The following is a 16,411-nucleotide window of genomic DNA, read 5'->3' on the forward strand; positions in this document are numbered from 1 at the left end:
AGAGATGCCTCCCTCGTTTTCCTGCACAAGCCTCGCCGCCCCCTCACTGCCCTGAGAGGGCCTCCCAGACGCCTGCACCTCCCGACTGGCTGTTGGGCACTCGGGCTACCCTAGGACTCAGCATGAGGCAGGCCTGCCCACAGTCACCAAGCCAATGTGACATTCCTGGCCCCTCCATTAGTACTGCTGTCAGTCATGTCATGGTCAGTCTGTCCCCGAGTTGGAGAAGGCCCGAGCTGCTCAGCCATCCTGGAGGGAGAGCAGTCTGGGCTCAGCCTGGCAGGGGGGGACAGCAGCCTGCCGGGATTCCCCGGGACCTGCCCCCACCCCCTCCCCCCACCACATACCCTCTCCTCCTCCAACGGCTGCACAATGAGCCCTGGCCTCTGAGCCCGGCTGCCCTTCTTGCCCTTGTGACGAGCCGGGTCCTGAGACCCCGGGAGCCCCTCCCTAGGGAAGCAGAGTAGTGGGGGGTTCAGCTGGACCCCTCAAAACCTCTGGGTAGTGGGGCTGAAGATCCCAGTTCCTTCCACCCCATGAGACTTGAATTGCCATGCTCTCCCATTCTCCAAGCTTGAATTTCCCCTCCCTTCTCCTCCATGTCTCTCCACCCCAACCATTCTTCCCACGTCCTTGTCCTCAGGAACTGACCCCCTGCCCCCATGACCTTGCAGCCTTCCCTGGGCCTCCTGTCGACTCAGTGGTCCAAGCGCTCTGTCCTCCCATGCCCTCCACTCCGGAAGCTCCAGGACCCGGACTGGGGTTTGTTTGCTAGAATGCCTACTTTTGTCGCTAGTCTCATTTTGCACAATTGCTTCGCTGTCTGAAATACCGTGTGCACATCTGAGCTCCCTGCGATCAGACATAAGCTCCCTGAAGACGGAAATGAGGCTGCATTCCCTTGAAAGCTGTGCAGATGGAGGCATGATGAGCATACAGTAGGTGCCCCGTGACCACCTGTGGAATAGACTGTGGCTTTTCTGTCCCAACCAAGAGGCAGGAAAAGGTGCCACCTCATCTTCTGCATCATAAGGAGGCCAGGTTCCTGGAGGCCCCTGTCGCCCCACCACACAGAGCCTGTCAGTAGCCACTGTGAGCAGGGGCCTAGCGAGCCCATTGCGATGCCTCCAGCCGGGACACCCCAGTGCTCCTGTCCAAGCGGCCAGCAGAGGCCCCACTTCCTGAAGGCCACCGGGCAGCCCTGGCCCTGAACCCCTGCCACAACCCGCCAGCTGCAGCCATCACTGGGAAACCAGGCTGGGTTCTCACGACTTAATACAGACCAACACCACCTTACAGCTCCCCCGCCACTCAGCATGGTTTGTAATCACATGTTTCTTTGTGTGATTATTGGATTAGTGTCTGCCTCCCCCACTAGAGGTAAACTCCATGAGGCTGGGTGAAGGGCGAAGACTGTATTCAGCTCCTTGCTGACTTCCCAGCCTCTGGCACAGGGCATGGCACAAGGTGGGGAGTCGGTGAACCCTTGTGGACGGCATGTGAATTTGGTGCTTTATGCACACCTAAGCCTCTCTGTGTGTGTCACGCCACGGGGGCTTTGAAGCAACCCTACAAGGTAGGGAGATGTTTAAATACACATTGTCCAGACAAGGAAACTGAGGCCCGGATAGGCCAAAGTTTGCCCAACTTGCTAGCACTTTTCAGTCACAGAGCCAGTTAGAAACCAGGTGTACCCACACTCGACAACCTGCACCCATGCGGTGATGACGATGATGATAATGATAGCTAACATGTCATAGCAGCAGGCTGTGCAGCACCAAAAAGTTCCATAAGCTCTGTGTCCCACCCCTAGCCCCCATTTATGGCAACTTGGCTGGCAGAGAGGATCTCGGAATCCTGGCTCCCCAGAATCCACCTGCCAGCTGGGACTGTGGGGACCAGGCCGCCCCTGCGCATCTACAGCCCATCGGGCCTCCACCCGCACCTCCAGTGGGAACAAGGAAAAGAGGCTGCTGAGCTCCAGGCCAGAACACCCCAACACTCCAGCCTGGGAGGTTCTCACCAATGGGGATGCCTGACTGGGGGGAGCGAAGAGGGAGGGCTGAAGGAGATGGAGGCAGACTGCCCAGGGAGGAGGGGACAGGGCAGGGAGGCTCATGAGGCCCACCCCACCCGGGCCCAGCTCCAGGAGTCTCTGCTCATATTGAGGGGACTGCCCACACCAACGTGAACCAGGCCCCCCGCACCTGTGCACGCTGAGGGGCATTTTCTCAGCTCACCGATCATAGTCTCCATTGCAGAGGGCTCTCACAGGAATGGAGAAAGTTTGCCAGACTGGATTTAGGGTGTTCTTCATGACCTCAGTCTTGTGGCAGATGGTGAACCTGGCAAAGAAGAGAGGGATGGTGTCAGGCCCCAACCCAAGGAAGGCATGATAGGATCCAGGTCAACTGAGGGGCCAGCTGGTCAGTCTCTGTAGTTACCAGACAGAGAAACCATGGCTTTGTGAGGTAAAGGGCTGCCTGTCTCCAGCAGCATCCAGATAGAAACCAGATGGCCATTTCCTGGTGATGCTACAGAGAGGATTCTTGAGGGGGGCAGGGAGGGGTGCTGTCAGGGGGTGCAGGTCCTGGACCCTGCTCTCCTGCGACCTTGAGCATGCCTGTCCCATTTGGGGCTTCTGTCTTCTCACCTGTAAACCCAAGGAGGCAGCCACTACCAAACGTTCTTCATCCATGGAAAGATCTGTGGATGGGTTTTATGGGTCTGTGAACCCCTGAAATTGTCAGTGAAGTTAGGTGTCTGGGCTTCACTTGCTTGCTGTTTTCCTGCCTGTCCCCTGAGATTTCCACGTTCATAACCCACCTCACTTCCTTCAGGTCTCTGCTCAAATGCCACCTCTCAGACAGGAGTACCCGCTGTGAGCACCACATCCAAAATGTGCAATCCCCCGGCCCCCGACTCTGACATCTGTGGTCCCTTCCACACTGTTTTCCATCTCACCTGTCACCATTTGACACGTGACACAGTCTAACTTTCTCCTTATTCATTTTATGGTCTGTCACTGAAAGGTCGGCTCAGTAAAGGCAAGAAAGGCTGTGTCTTCTTTGATCATTGGTGTATCTCTAGTGCCCAAGGCAGTGCCTGGCACGTAGTAAATGTTCATTAAGTTTTTTTTTTAATGAATAAATGTATTTCTCAGAGGAGACTTTCCATAGCTTTCTCTGGTATTTCTTTTTTTTTTTTTTAAATTACTGCCATTTTGTAGTAAGTCTTTTTTTTTTTAATCATTGTTCACGTACAGTTTTCGATTTCTCTGGCATTTCAAGCCAGAGAATAAAAGCCCCTGAGATGATCTCTAGGACCCTTTCAGCTCCGAATCCTTGAGCTTGCTTTGCAAACTAAAAGTGCAGAATTGGCTAATCTCCAGGGTGGCATCCCCTGCCCACTCCCCACACCATGCCTGGCCAGCCCCCTCCTGGAAGCCTGCCCTGCCACATGGGGGCAATGGCCGCCCCCTGTGATTTCCCAGCATCCATCACAGCCACCTCCCAGCTTGGAAAGGTCACCCAGGAAGGTGCCTGGGCTCCACCCGTTCCCGCACAGGCTGTGCCATTTCTTCTCTGGCAATTTTCAAGTCAAAATGTCATTTCTGTCACTGAGGCTCAGTGTTTCTCTTCTCCGCTCCTTCTCGCCCACCCACTGGAGTGTAGAGATACACGTGGGAGACCTCCCCACACACCCAGAGCCGCTGATGATGTCAGGAATGGGACGGAGGAAGGAGGGGCCACAGCTGCCCGTGGCTGGGGCAGGCGGGGAGCAGGCAGAGAAGGCAGGGTGGTGGGATGGAGGATAAGGAGCAAAATGGACAGGCAGGGAGGGAGGTTCACCCTCTGTGCAGAAGCCCTAATTGCACCAAACCACCCCCCACAGTCACACAGACCTGGGGGTCCCTCCGGCCTCCCCACCCCTTTGGGACCACTGCCTCCCCTCTCTCCTCTCTCCTGCCAGCCAAACTTCCTGACCAGGTCTTCTCTACCTGCCTGATTTCTTCCCTACTTGTTTCTCCTGCACCCTGTGTGGTCTGGTTCCTGCTTCAGAGACTTGCCTGAACTGCTTTCTTTCAGCTACCCCTCCCCCACCAAATCCACAGGCCCCTCGACTCTCTGCTGTCCCTGCAGTCTTCTCACCACTCAACTCAATTCACGGTGACACATGCTCAGGGGATTCACTTCACAGTGACACACGCAGGCTCCAGGCCCAGGGCTGCTACTGCCAGCTGTGCAGCCCCGGGGAAGTGACTCTCTCTGAGCTCCCCTCTCAGTGTAAAATGAGGGTAAGCATAGGAGCTGCTGGGGTCTGTTCTAATTACATATATTAACTCACTAATCCTCACAGCAGCCCGTGAGCACAGTATTAGAGTTGCCCTGTGCACACACACACACACACACACCAACACACTGAGTTTCGGAGGTTATAGCTGCACTGTCCGAATGTGCCACCAGCTACCTGTGACTACTTCCATTTGAATGAACTAAACTGAAATGAAACTTAAAACTCAGTTCCTCAGTTACACTAGCTCCATTTCAAACGTTCAACAGCTACATGTGCCTAATGGCAACCGTCCTGGACAGTGAGATGGAGAACACTGTCTTCATCCCAGACAGTTCCACTGCATTAGAGACTTGCCTGAAGTGACACAGTTGGTGATTAGCAGCGCCAGCCCAGGCCGGGCCCACAGGCAGCCGAGGGAGCTCGCTCTCCTCTGCCACATTCTTACTCCCAGAAGTGACCGGACTGAATAAGACACAGCGGGCACAGTGCGGCAGCACAGAAGGTGCTCTGTGGACGCCACCTTCCCTGGGAGGTGCAGCGGGCGTGCTGGTCCACCCCCCTGGCTCCCTCACGGCCCTTCCTCCCATCCTCCTAACTGGCAGTGTCTCCCAAACCTCCCGCTCTCTTCTCCTCAAACCCTGGGTGACCACCCTGCTCTCACCAGTCCAGCCTCTGACCTGGGCACCTGCCTCTTCGCAGGGGCCCTCAGACGGGTCAGCCTCTCAGGGGGCCTTTGGGTGGGTTTCTCCAGCTGTCCTGGGGAGACATGCAGCCCACGCTTCATGTGGAGCTTGCCCCCCAGTAAACTCCCATGGCTTCCCACGTCTGGCCAGCTCCTTTGCCATCTTTGACCCTCTAGTTCTCCACAGTGCCACTCCCCGGGAGGGGGCTGTGACTTCGGGCCCCACCCAAGGGTCTCCGCACTGTCCTTTTGCCCCCGTCCTGCCCCTCCCCCTCCCCTGCACTTCCGCTGCGCCTCCCACCTGCTCCCAGCCTCAGTCATGAGCCTCCCCCTCTTCCCCGCCCCCTCCCCATCCATCCTACACATCATGCTTCTAGAACAATCATTGGCAAACACTTTTTGCAACACACACCTTTCCTGCCCCCAAACCGAAATCCCTCTCCCCTCCTGGTCAGCCAGCCCCCACTTCTGAGACAGTTCAGTGTGCCCTGGCGTTGCGTCTCTGGGGGGACCTGGGAGGACACTGCCGCCGGCACCTAGACCCCCACTCAGGCCTCTTCCTCCCTCAAGTCAAGTCAACAAGAATTATTTAAAGAAATTCTGCCAGGAGTCCTTTGGTGAGACAAAGAACCCTTTTGTTATGCAAATGATCATACCTAATTTCCCTTGTTTTGTACATTCAGACTTAAAAATCTGCTTTTCCTGGAACTGAAACACACCTCCTCCCTGCGGCTCCCTGCCCCCCAACACACACACACACGCTCACACGCATGCACACCCAGAATGTCAGACCAAAGAGAACTTGGCAGAGGACTTTCTGCCTCTGCTCCGGCACACTCGCTCTGCACACATCTTTCCTCCCACCTGTGACTCTTCCCCGTGCCTCCCCCGTGGACCCATTTTCTTCTTCTTTAAACCCTGCTTCCCCGTTCCCTCCTCCAGCAGCGGTTTTTCTAATTAACCTCCCTAGTCCCATTGCTCCCTGGTTCTGCAGAATACCAGCCATAAGTGGCTTCAGCCTCCAGAACTGCGGAGCTTAAAGAGACCGTGGAGACCACCTAATCCAACTGGTTCATCTTACTGATGAGAAAACTGGCCCAGGGAGGGGCGTGATTCGCCTGGGGGCGCCACCCAGCGGGCTGGTGGGGAAGACCTAGGCCCCCGGACCCTCCGCCTAGAGTCTGCCCCTCCGCGTGCACAGCTGACCTACATCTGCAGTACGTGTGTGTGTTGCTGTCACACTGTGGGCGGCTTCCAGATTAGAGAGGGGCGGAAACGGGGCTTCAAAGACAGGTGGAGTTTTGAATGAAGCCGATGGTGAGGTGTGGGGCTGGGCGGGGAAAGGGTGCAGATTCGCCATGCTGGGGGTGCGGTAGTGGGGGACACGCAGCAGTGGGGTGTCTGGGGGAACATGGGTGGAGGAGGACGGGGCTTGGATATATGGACTGATTCGTGAGGAAGAAGGAAGGGGCTATCAGAGGGGCCCCTATTCCTGCCTTAGCCCTGTTTTCACCCATTCCCCTCACCTCTAACATACCCGACACCCACCTTTGCTGGGACCCTCAGGGTGGCAGTGCCGGCTTGGAGGCTGTCCCCCCCACCCCCGGCCCACCAACATGGGCAGGACACCACGCCGGAGCTCTGACTTCTGTCCCGATCCCCTGCCCTCTCTAGAGCAAAGCCCCAAGGCAGCACAGGCAAGAAGGGGAGACATAAGCCACCCTGCTGGCAGGTCACCACACTCTGTCCACCCCAGACCCCGGGAAGAGGGTGACGTGTTGCCAGGGAACTCACGTTCCATCCTCGTTGCTTCTGTAGAACACCAGGAATGGGTCGGACTTCCCAAAGAAATCTTTCTTGTCCAGCTTGTTGGCACAGAACTGCATCGTGGCGACATCCTGATGAGAGGGGGAGAGCAGAGGTGTGAGGCCAGAGGAGGCTGGGGGTGCCCTGATCCCTGTGGAAACGCAGAGTCAGGGCCCCAGAAACATGAGAATTCCAGGCACCAGCTGGTTAGAAAGGGCAGCATCTTGCGTGCGTCCTGCAGGGACCAAGGGCCAGACCCTGGGCTGACGCTTCCACAGGTCTCCCTTCATCTTCAAACGACCCCGCTGGCAGGTCTAACAGAGGGGTCTGTGGTGAAGCAGGTGGATTCTGGAGCCAGCTGCCCCGGTTTGAATCCTGGTTCTGCTACTTTCTTAGTTGGATGACCTTGGGCCAGGGAAGTAATGTCTTGGAGCCTCAGTTTCTCTCTGTCACATGGGGCCACGACACACCTCAAAGGGCTGTTGTGAAGACTAATGAGATCACGTGTGCAAAGTGCTTAGCAGAGGGCAGGCAGTCACCACCACGCAATCAGTGTAACGTGCGTGATTTCACTGCTATTTCAACTGAGCGGCTTCAAGAGCTGGAATGACCAACCCCAAACCACTCTGAGCTTGGCCTGCCAACGCCACAGCCCGTACTCTGCCCAGTCGCCTCACCCCGCACACATTTGTGTGGCTCCTGGAGGACAAGCAAGTTCAGGCATCATTTTCACACCCACTAACTGACGAGAGGCCCAGCTCACTGACTCTGTAAGGTGACACAGCCAGGATCCTGGCCCAGCTGAGGAGCCTGAGGCTCAGAGCAGGAAGGGACCCCACCAAGTTCCCCAGGCAGAGCCCTGGGCGTCTGACTCCCCTGACCAGTTTACAGCCCCGTCTGACCCAACACTCAGACCGAAAGCGCGGAAGGCTCAGGCCCTGGTGAGGACCACTGGACCCCCACCCCTCGCATGGTGCCCAGCCCCTTACTCGCTGTGGCCGACAGGGCACTGGGCAGAGATGCCCCTGCGTCCTCCTCTCCACCCGTCCCCACGTGGCCTCTTCAACCTGACAGCTGTGCATCCTGACGAATCACTTGTCAGCTAGCCAGAGCTTGGGGCTCTGTCCCAGTCCCTGGGGCCTGGCCTGCCCTCAAGGGCCAAGGCTTGTGGGGGAGCCATTCAGCTTTCTCATGCTGCCCCCTCCACTCAGTAAAAAAGAGGGTCTCTTGGAAGCAGTGTCTTACAGCCCAGTGAGGGCCAGACTGGTGGCAGAGATGAAGATGCAGTCTCCCACAAGCTTGAAGATTACAGTCAAGGGTTGGGGGCCGGGTGCAGTATAAAGGTTAAGAATATGGCTGCTGAAGCCAGGCTGCGTGCTTCAACTCCATCCCTTACTGGCTGTGTGACCTAAGGCAAGTTTTTCATCCTCTCTGTGCTCAGTTTCCTCATCTGTAAAATGAGGCTGCTGGCAGTGCCTACCTCTTATGTTTGTAGTGAGGATGAAATGAGTTAATATGAGAACAGTGTATGGCGCACACTGAGTGCTACGTGCCTGCAGGTGATTGTGATTATTTGAACACTTCAGCCCTCCCCCCAAGACAATGTGTATAGCCTCTGTCCCTGCCCCACCTCCACTTCCACCACCTCACACACCTTCCTTCAAGGACATCTGACAACAGCAAATACAGAACATCCCTCCATTCACTCACTCATTCATTCATTCAACAAACATTACCAGATACTGTCTTTGTGGGGCGGTCACTAAGCTCAGTGATTTATAGCCTTATCATATTCAGCCCTCAAAATAATTTTGGTCACTTTTTACAAATGAGGAAGCTGGAGGCCCAAGAAGCTAAGTAACCCGCCCAAGATCACCAGGCGGTAACCGGCAGAGCAGAAATTCAACATGCATGATGTCCACGTCCTGCCTCCTCGGGTACGCCCTCGGCCTCCCTGAGAGACAGCACAGTCCGGTTCCTAAGGCCACTTCCCTGCTTTCCTTGGCCTCTCAGCGTGTCTGGGCATGGAGGGGCTGGGCTGTGGCAAAAGTGCCCCCTGAAGGGAGGCTCTAGGGAGGGGCAGTGCTGAGGCCCAGGGGCCAGCACATGCCTGACCCTCATCATCACCACCTTGAGAGGGAGGAGGAGGCTTGACTGGGGCTTCCAACGCCCAAGAAATCCGGGACTTCAGACCTGGAATAAGAGAATGGCTGACTCATTGAGCACTTACTAGTGCAGAGCACTGCAGGCACGCTATTCTTGGCATATTATTTACATACATCATTCATCGAGCCCTCAGAACAACTGTACAAAGTAACTCCTCTACTCTCCTCTTTTTACAGATGAGGAAACTGAAGCTTTTAGAGGTTGCCAAATGCCCAAGGCCACACTGTGGGTAACCCAGGCAGGCAGACTTCAGGACTTTCCCTCTCACCCTCCCAGAGAGATCTCTAGCTTTCTAAGTTCATCCCTGGCCGTCACTGTCTCTGCCCAGGGGGAAGTTCCAATCCCACCCCATGCTGGCTGGAGGGAGCATGTTTAACACCTCCTGGGGAGCCCCACCCCACGGCCTAGAGAAAGGAGGAAGCCTAGGACCTGGTGGGCTCCTCCCAGCACTAGCTATATAAATTGTGGGGTCCGTTGTTCAAAAAGTGTTAAGAGATTTCAGGACAGTGACAGCACAGCATCAAACCAAGGGCGGGCCCTGTGTGATGGCACAGGTCACCTGCCTGTGTGGCTGGTCCTGGCTCCTGCCACGGGGGCCCCGGCAGGGGCATCAGAAGACCGGGAAGACTGGACTCTGCTGAGGAGAGTGGTGGGGGCAGTCCCAGCAGGGAACCAGGGTGCTGAGTTCTAGGGAGTCCCAGGAGTCCCTCCAGCTCTCTGAGCCTCAGTATCCCCATCTGTAAAGTGACATGTTGAACAGGGTGTCTGCCACTATCCTTTTAAACCAGGCAGTTCAGGCTTCAGTGTCAATGCCTTGGGGAGCACGCTGGGCCGGGGGGTATCAGGGGAAGGCTAGCACTCGGGGGACAGCCTGGGAATCTGAGGCTCTTCCGGCCTCCCCTGGACACAGCTGTGCTGTGTCTCCAGATGTGACCCCACACGTCTGGAGGTCACCTGTGTGACACCTGCATTTGAACGAACATAGGTGAAGCACACACGACAACCTGCACTATAAAATAAACACATATCTTAGAAACAATGGAAATAGGTAACAGAAAATCCAGGGGCAAAAGCTTTTATTTTTGCTTCCTAGGAGAACCCTCAGGGCCATGCAAGGTCAGGAAGGGGAGGAGGAATGTTAAAGAAAACTGAAGGCAGAACTTAGTAGACGATGCTTCCCGGACCGCTCGGTGCTCCCCTGGGAGGGCCCCAGCCCCAGCACAGCAGCTGGCAGAGAGAACAGCACAAAGGAACCAAGGCCACATGGTTCCCAGGCCTGCATGGAACCCAGCTCTGCCACCTACCAGCTGGGCAGCCCGGGCAAGCAACGTAGCCTAGGTCTTCGTGTTGTCCTGTGATCAACTGAGTAGAGGTGCTGCTGTGACCCTATGCTAAGTTCCAGTCCACAGGGCCTAGCACAGAGCGTCTGTAAGAGCAGGAGCCACACTTGAAGAGCGCCGTCTTCCACTGGCTGACCCAGGTGAAATTGCCCATGTTTAATATTTAACTCACGTATGACAGTGGCAGTGTGGTATGGTTCTACCTCTTACGTGACAGGCACTATTTTTCATCCATTAGTTCACTTCATCCTCCCAACAACCGCATGAGGTGTAATTATTATTCTCATTTCAAAGAGGAGGAAACTGAGGCACAGAAAGGCGAACACCCTTGCCTGAAGCCGCACGGCTGGGAAGAGAAGCTGGGTTTGGAACAGGGCAGCCTGGCTCCAGAGATTAATAACGGGTTCTAAATAATAGACTCAAATCATCGAGATGAGTTTATGTTCTGTAGCCTCAGTTTGGGAAGTCAGAGGAGTGTGAAATCCATTTTAGAAAGGCCTCCTCCGTGCAAACTAGTTAAAATTAAAAAAAAAAAAAAAGAAAGAAAGAAAAGAGAAAAAGACTGGCTCTGAAACTCAGCTAACCGGAAAATCCCCCAGTGAGCCCCATGGCACCGTCTCCCCTGTGACAGCAAACCTGTGCGGCGCTGACAGGGGCTCACTTTGCTCCCCAACCTGACCTGTCCTGCACAACACAAGTCAGGCCCGGAACGCTCACCCAAAGCCCATTATAATAATCTGTATTGTCGTGCTATCGTGGAATCCATGGGGATAAAACAGACCTTTAGAGAGATTTCTGGGCTGCAACCAAGGCAAGCTTCCCTCATAGTGGGTGTGCACCCCATGGGGAGTCCTTGAGTCAAGGACCGGGTTAGTTGTCTGGGGCCTGTGCTTTTGGAGGTGGCTCTGGGTTATGCCAACAGCCATAAGAACAAGGCTTCAACTGCCCCCTTAAATGAAGGCTAGTGAATGAGCCAACCCCTGATACGTGTGTGAGCCCTGGAAGAGACTGAGGAAGGGGCAGTAAGATGGCAGAGGGCCTGGGCCAGGAGGGTTAGGAGGCAGGGATCCCAGCAGCCCCGCCCTGAGGAAGGGGCTCTGTGCACACGAAACGCTGTTCCCAAACCAGAAGCCTCTCTGGAATCAACTGCAGAGAAGATAAAGCAGCTCCTGCAATATATAATTTCCTGCAATTTCTGCCTTTCACCCTATCTTTTTAAAAAACATATTAAGTTCTTCTAAAACAGCAGGATTGCCTCAATTTGCATCTTCCCACATGTTAATCAGGCTGCTTGAGAGACCTCAGCAAACAGCCTTCCTCTCCAGGGTGGCCTGGCCTGCTCTAGCAAGTTAGCCCTCCCTGACCCAGAAGAGGGCTGTGGAGGTCAGAGGTCAGGCCCAGAGGTCAGCACACGGGATGAAGGCTGGAGAGGGGAGCAATGCCCAGGAGGGAAGAACAGAGGCTGCGGCGGCCTGGGTCTGGCTGGCAGCCCCTGCAGCCAGAACATGAATAAGGCAAGTGTCAAATTCAACTTAGGGAGTCAAAAATCTCCGTAATCAAAATAAAGATTTAATGTGATATTTTTAAAAATAAAAATTGATGCAAAAATCCAGGACAAAGAAAATGTCAAAAATTTAAATAAAGTAATTTTACAAGTGAAGAAATTGAGATGTAGAAAGCTCAAGCAACTCACTTGTGGTCCCATAGCTGGTGACATGTGACATTTGGTCTTGACCCAGAGCCCAGGTTCTTTTCTTTTTTTCTTTCTTTTAGATTTTGTTTTTTGTTTGTTTGTTGTTTTTTTTTTTTTTTTTTTTTGAGAGAGAGAGAGAGAGTAGAAGGGAGGGAGAGAAACATCAATCAGTTTCTGTGCCCAAGGACCAAACTCACATCCCAGGCATGAGCTCTGACAGGGAGTCGAACCAGCGACCGTCCACTTTGTTTGTGGGATGACACCCAACCAGCTGAGCCACGCCTGTGAGGGTCAGAGCCCAGGTTCCTAACTGCTCCACCCCACTGCTCACTCGCTGCACCCTAAGGAGCACTTTGAAATAGATGATGGAACTATGGTGACATTTACTGTCTTCTCTTTAAAGTTTGCTGGGTTTTCCTAAAATTAGTACACTGTCTGTTTTAGTCAGAAGAAAAGAAGACATCAATGAAAAAGAAAAGGAATCATTAGCCACAACTGCAAAACTCAGCACTCCAGCAGGAGGGAACACAGCCTGGAGCTGGGGGTGGCTCTGCGAACAGCGGCCACCGGGAGGGCCTCTACACTCACACGGGGGCACGGAGCCCGCCTTGCCCGGACAAGACTGCAGAAGCGGGAGACGGGGTGCCAGCGCCCAGGGACATCAGTGAAGACCCCATGGACTGGAGTTTATTTGAACACGGACGGCAGGGGAAGTGGTCTAGGAGACTGGGCCTGTCTTTACACGCTGACTGTGGTACCCGTGTCAAGGTCAAGCTGGCTTTTCTCTGCCATCTTAGTGACCACCTTTTCAAACAAGTTAGCCAGTTGGGCGTCTCTTGATTTGGCCATTCAGTGGCAGAAAACCCTCGAGTGACCAGTTTCCTTCCTATTCATTGAGGCCACACGTCTGGGCTGTGAACCAAAATCCATCATTTAAAGTTAAAAGAAAAATGGGACAATTCAGCTATGAGGGTGTTCACTGCAACATTAATTATATTGTTGCCTATAAGAGCATAAAGTCAGTGAATTATGACCCATCCAGATAGTAGAGGAATAATATGAAGTTATTAGATACATGTTTTCCAAGATTATCTTATGACATGGGAAAATAAGTCTGGATAACATACTCTACTGAGAAATAAAAGAAAACTGGATAAATATTCTACTAATTATAGGGAAAAAGCACATACATGCTCACCCTGAAGGAAGCCTTGGAGGCGACGCATCAAATGTCAACAACAATCATCTCTAACCGAGTCTTCTATTCTCTGCATTTTCCAACTTGTCTGTTATGAACATGTTATTTTTTCAGCAGCAGGAAAATCAGTTTTGTCTTGTTTCTTTTTTTTCCACCAGGGAAATTATTTCTAAGCCCCAAAAATCACAAACGAACTTTTAAAAGGGTGATGGTTGAACGCTGGTCACTCGCCATGGATCTTCCCTAAACGTCAACCTGCAGGCTTCCGAGTCCCAGGAACCTTGCCACGTCCCTGGCTTCACCTCACCTCTTTCTTCTTATCTTTCCCTCTTCCTCCCAGGCCTCTCTGAGGTTTGTCTTCAGAAAGATGAGGATCCTAACTTCCCTGGGATTCAAGACGGCTAAGCTCCCCTGCCACAGGGCCCACACAGCCTGGCCCCCCTCCCACCCACACCTCACCTCTCTGACACCAGTCTGCCCTGGCCCGGGGTCTTAGCAAAGCTGTTCTTTTTGTCTGGACCCATCCACCTTCTCCCAGGTAGCTGCAAGGGTACACACCTTCACCTGTATGCATTTTGGCATTATATAGTACTGTCCACGAATTTTCTTTAGGACAGTAAAGAATGCTGTAGCATGTATGTTATAAAAAAAGAGGCCACAGGCCTGACAATGCTGGGAACCACTGCTGTGCTGTGATTGCTGGTTGGCATTTCTGTCTCTCACACTCAAATGGAAACTCTGGGAGGGCGAGGACTGAGCCCAAGCATATTTGCTGAAATGAAATGAATGAATATGGGAGCAGGCCAGTGACCCCTAAGCAGTGAGGACCCCCAGGGTAGCTGCAGTGTGAGGCTGTGAGAGTCACACCCTTAGCAGTGTGTGTCCTGACTGGGAGGCAGCTGGGACGTGCTCCCTGGGCAGGAGCTCCTGACCCCAGAGTGAAGCAGGTCTGGGTGCCCCACAGGCCTCCGGGGAGCTAAGGGCCCTAGAAGGCGAGAGCAAGGAGCTGCCTGCTCCCTGCACCAGCAGCAACCCTGCCTGTCTCCAGAAGCCCACCACTCACCAGGTCTGCGAAGGGCTATTGGTCATGGAGGCTCCTGGCTTCCCTATGGGTGAAGAAAAGACTCCCGGAGGATTCGGAGTACAAGGCCTGCGCTAGAATCCTGCAGTCTTACGCAGGCCACTTCGGCCTCTCTGCGTCTGTAACCTGGGGTCACTCATGCCTACCCAGGCCCAGCCTGTGGTAGGAATCAGAGACACTGTAAACATGAGTGTCCTGGTCAGCTGAGAGAACTGTGCAAATCGTGGAGGCTGTTACATGGGACAATAATAAACAATAACAGTTTTACTGCTGAGCATAATTAAATGGTGATTCAGAGCCCTTTGGGAGCTTATCATTGTCAACATCGGCTGTCACTGACCGCTGACCGGTATTTTGGATCAAACGGGATTGTTGGAATTTTCTTGGCATTTCAGTTCTAGATGAGAAAGGCTTTTCTGAAACCTATCAAAGCATGCAGGTGAGCGCACTGGTCACCTGCTGGAGTCCACTCTAATCCTTTGCTGGTCCCCACCCACCCACGCGTCCGGGGACCAAGGGAGGGTTTGTCTACTTCGGCAGAATGTATTCACTTGAGCAGGAAGCTCTGCTCTGGTGCAGCCCGTCTCTCCACTCCACCCTCTTCCTTTGATCCTCCCACTGAATTCGGAGCTGGGACGACAGAGGAAAAGCCGCTCAGATGTAATTATTTTAATTCAGCCAGATGCTGGGAATTAGTCTCTTTTCCTTGCAAGTATTCTTGGGAAACTCAGCCAAAGATGGCCCAAAGAAAAGGAGCTGACAGTCTCAGGGAAGGAGGGGACACCCCCCACCTAGTGCTGGAACAGCTTAAATCCAGGAAACGGCTGCCATCCTTGGATGCCGGAGGGAGTAGGGGTAAGAAAGGAGGGGGGCGGGCTGGTAGGTATTAAATGCAAACCATTCACAGTCCCGTTTTCTGGGTCTAGTTTCCTAAGTCCCAGAAAACTAGACCAATGACAGCACCCAGCATTTTCTAGAGCATTAGAATTTCTAAGCATTTTCACTTTTATGACCTTATTTAATTATAAACTGGAGAGGAGGTCACTGGCTGAGCTAGAAGTTTGGGGCAGACTGAATTTAGGCTTCAAGGAATTGTCTCACCCAGGCTCCCTGCAGAAGCCAGGCGCCCGCTGGGCACAGTCCCTCCCCGTTAACCCTCACAGCAACCCTCTGCACCCGAGCGCACAGGTGGAGAGCCTGACTGAAACAAGCTCTAGCCTCCCGTCAGCCGGGTTCTCTCCCTGGTCTGAACTCCAGTAGTGTCCATATCAGGAGCACACAGACGTGTGGTTTTCATCATTGCCTCTGCTGTGCTTCCTGGTCATTCAGCCACGGGTTGTGATAGGTCCTTGGGAGCGCCTACTGTGCGCCCAGCTGTCTGCTGGTGCAGACCTGGGGGCAGGTTTAGACCCGCTGTCGAGTCCCCCAGACCCCTCACCCGGGGTGAGCGGACCAGCCGACAAACCAGAAGCAGCGATCGCGTAGCAGTTGCCTTAGTCCCTGCTGCACTGCCCTGTCCTGGCCGTTGTGTCTCGTTCTCCAGCTGGAAGCCCTGGAAGCATTTCGTGACACCACAGGCCAGTGTCCTGGCTCTAGAACCAGGCTGCCTTGGCTCGATCTCTTCTACTCAGCGGCCGTGTGACCTTGGCAGTCACTTAACCTCTCCGTAAAATGAGGACCGTAATATACCAGACACTGTGATACAGCATACTACATATTACATTCATATTATAATACATCAGATAAACAAGTTGATACATGTGGCCATTCAGCACAGTATGTGGCTCAGAATAATTGCTCAATTAATGTTGGCTAACAATTTATATACCTCCATACCAGTAATTCTCAAAGTATGGACCAGGAACCCCTGCCCCCAGCAGGGGAGTTGGGGGCAGTCCATGAGGCCAAAACTATGTTGAAATAATTCTAATAAGACGGGGGAGCTTCTACAAGTTGCCCGATGGTGACTCGCAACAGACCGACTGCAGACGCAGACACAAGAATGCAGTTCTCTGGTGTCGCGCCAGATGGTAAAGAGATTTACAAACATTTAAAACAAGGCAACTCTTCTCACAATGAGACCTTTGTTTCGGGAAATATAGTTATTTTTCAAAAAAGGTGTTATTTATGTCAACCAGGGATGGGGTAA

The 16,411-nt window shown here is 53.6% G+C and overlaps 1 protein-coding gene across 2 annotated transcripts in view; it reads right to left on the minus strand.

The window, feature by feature from the left end:
• Nucleotides 1-16,411, minus strand: part of CPNE5 (copine 5) — an 87,222-nt gene that overhangs the window by 29,636 nt on the left and 41,175 nt on the right. For both annotated transcript variants that reach the window (XM_028509602.2, XM_028509601.2), the window contains 2 exons: nt 6,773-6,876; nt 2,241-2,345 (listed from right to left, as the gene is read on the minus strand). In XM_028509602.2, the coding sequence (XP_028365403.1) occupies nt 2,241-2,345; nt 6,773-6,876 (209 nt within the window). The remainder of the gene's footprint in view (nt 1-2,240; nt 2,346-6,772; nt 6,877-16,411) is intronic.

The sequence above is a fragment of the Phyllostomus discolor genome, chromosome 4 (assembly GCF_004126475.2).
Source record: "Phyllostomus discolor isolate MPI-MPIP mPhyDis1 chromosome 4, mPhyDis1.pri.v3, whole genome shotgun sequence".
In the NCBI taxonomy this organism is placed as follows: Eukaryota; Metazoa; Chordata; class Mammalia; order Chiroptera; family Phyllostomidae; genus Phyllostomus; species Phyllostomus discolor.